This window comes from Thalia democratica, chromosome 9 (genome assembly GCF_965202585.1).
Source record: "Thalia democratica chromosome 9, ktThaDemo2.hap1.1, whole genome shotgun sequence".
Lineage (NCBI taxonomy): Eukaryota > Metazoa > Chordata > Thaliacea > Salpida > Salpidae > Thalia > Thalia democratica.
In genome coordinates, this window is record NC_139173.1 from 8433941 (window position 1) to 8436869 (window position 2929).

General features: G+C 24.2%; 1 protein-coding gene across 1 annotated transcript; it reads left to right on the forward strand.

Annotated features, from left to right (window-relative positions):
- On the forward strand, positions 1-1335 carry LOC145844400 (uncharacterized). The gene has a single exon (XM_082951798.1). The coding sequence runs from the start codon at positions 21-23 to the stop codon at positions 312-314; it is 294 nt and encodes a 97-aa protein (XP_082807924.1). The 5' UTR covers positions 1-20; the 3' UTR covers positions 315-1335.
- Positions 1336-2929: the final 1594 nt, after the last annotated feature.

A 2929-nucleotide genomic window follows, 5' to 3' on the forward strand; every position in this document is an offset into this window, starting at 1 on the left:
AGATTGTTAAATTGTTTTCAATGGAAAACTTACAACAAGCAGTAAATGATTGCGCTTCGGGCACCAAAGGGGTTCTTTGCACCAACCTGCAGGGTCTGCCCGTCTCAACAGCGGGAATGTTCGCTGATGCTTCGTACAAGAAAGAAACGAACAAGCTGGCGGGGCAGATCTCTTCAATATGCACTGATGCCAGCGATTACTGGAAGGACAACGCTCCCATCATAGTGATTGACTTTGAAAATAAAAATAATGAGGAGTGTTGCCAGCTCACTGCGAAGATGACTGACAACGTGTGCACTGTTGTTATGACGTAATAATGAAAATTTTAACAAGTTAATGTATGACAATGTGATTCTATTACAGAAACTAAAGCTGTGTTGAGAAATTATTTGAGTTTCAAAGCCATAAAAATTGAAAAGTATTACTTTTTGTTTTTGAAGATTTAAACTAGGTATTTTTTATTTAGTTGAATAATAGTGAACCTACACACATAAATATTAAATAATTATAGTTACTTTTTCTAAGTTAACAGAATAAATTTATCTAGTTTTCTTCATAACTTTGAAATAAGTAATTTTAAAAGTTTATTTGTTTGAAATTTGTGTAAACTTATTATTAATCATGCAATAAAATGTGATAGTTTTATTTTTATACTTGTGTACTCTAAGGAAATTTAAATAAGCTACTTCACATATAATAATTTTATCCTAACTTAATGTTAAACTAATATTACGCCTTAAAAAAACTGTTAGTATTATCAAGTAGACCTACGTGTTTAATAAACATCGTAGGGTTCTTTCTTACAAAACTATATTTTAAGTTTCTTAATTTAATTTAAATCTTGTTTTTGTTCAAGCTCAGTTGTAAAATTTATTTTAATTATTGCAAATCTAATAACTTTTATACTTGTATTAATTTCAGTCTTCTTTAACATTACCAAATATGAATAAATGGTTGTAGATGTATATAATATCTTACAGCTGTTTATAAAATTATTAGTATAAACTTTTCAAAGGTTAAAACAACATTTGTTTTCTTTTCAATTAAATTTTCTCTCATGTTTTTGCTATTATCCTTTTGTACCAAAAAATATTTTTTTTGTAATATATTATCCTGCTGTATTAAATGTCTCATAAAATGTGTAATTTTTTGTTTAAATTCATCTTTTTTTTTCATAAGTTAGTAGTACAAATTAATTTTTTTGTTGCAAAAAATTTAAAATAATTTTTTATATATGATCTTTTGAACGCAACAATGCTGCTGGATAACACTTTAACATTGAATTACAGTTTTGTACCAGATTTATATATGTATATATATAATTTGAGAACAGTATGAACAGTTTATTTTACTCGTTTTTTATAAGTTGAAATTAAAATAATCTTCTGAAATGTTAAAAAAGTACAAGTTTTAAGTTAAATTTTATCTATTTTTATTAAAAGGAATGGTAATGTTTAGATAGACGTTAATATGACATATTTGAAAGTTTAGAAATATATTTATGTTTTTAAAATTTCAATCTCATTCCAAAAACTTTTACACTATAATCAGCAAATACCAAAACTTTTATAATCTGTTCAATTATAATTTAACATTGTTTTAAAATACAATTTAAAGTAACTATATATAATTTTAAAAACTAGTTTTCTTGTTGTCTAAAATTCTAAATGTATTTGTTGGTAAAAATTGTAAAAATATTAAAACAAGCTTTAAAAACTTTAGATATACGTATGGTTTAAATTTTTTATCATTACCCATTAAATGATATGTATGTGTGTGTGCTGTACAGTACACTAAGAAACTGAATTGTAAACTCAATCGATTATCCATTAAACGCTTAAACAAGTAAAAATAAACTTCAGTAGTTTTTCAATGTTATAAAGAGTACTAAATATTAGAATCAAGTAAAAAATGAAAAATATCTATATTACACAATATGTTTTACGTTTTAATTTCCCATCACATTTATTTACTCTACAAAGTATTTTTAGAATCGCTTGTTGAAATGTTTAGTAAATAGTCTAACAAGTAGAATGAAACAGTATATTTTATTTAGGTATTTGTTCTTATTTCTAAATAAATTTCTTTTTTAGATTGAAAAACTAAAATGAAAATTTTCTTTCATTTAAAAGATTAAGAGCCAAAAAAATTCTCAGATATATTATTCTTTTAAATACTAGTATTTATTTTTATCGTAAAAGCTTCAAACAGCTTGTACCTTGATAATTTGTTTTAGAAAATGCTACAGAACATTAAAAACAACTGTCTAAGTAAAATAAACCGAATATTTTTCAAAGCTTTCGTCATATACTAAGAAATTGTCAAAGAAAAACAGTTTAATTAAAAACAATGCAAAATATTTTACTACTTCAAATTATGTTTTTTTTATGAATTGAAATGCACAAACTTTAACTTAATTTAAATTTCCAAAACAAAAGCATTAAATTTGTAGCAGCCTTAAATTTTTTTGACAGTTGCATAGTTCTTTATCTTAAAATGATAATTATATTGGATTTTATAACCTAGATATGCATGCTCATCAATAATTATTTTTGAAGTCTTATAATGCCTAACTAATAAACTTAATTTTAAAAGTGACAGTTTCATAATTCATTACTTATCAAATCACTTAACTTTGACCTAAATATAATAATTTGTATTTTTTTTTTCTATCAATTGTCAATTAATTTCATAAGTAGCAATCTATGACCTCTAAATATACCTTTATTTTGTTTGCCAAGTTTTTAGAGCGAATCATGTTTTCAGAATAAACTTTATCAAAATTTAAGAGAATATTTGTTTTCCTTTTAAAAGAAGAAATCTATAATTATTTTTTTTAACAATCAAACGTATAGAAAACTGTGATGCTTTTATTGGAAAAACTAACCCGTTATAAACGTAGCTTAGTACAAGCTCCGCTACTATATAG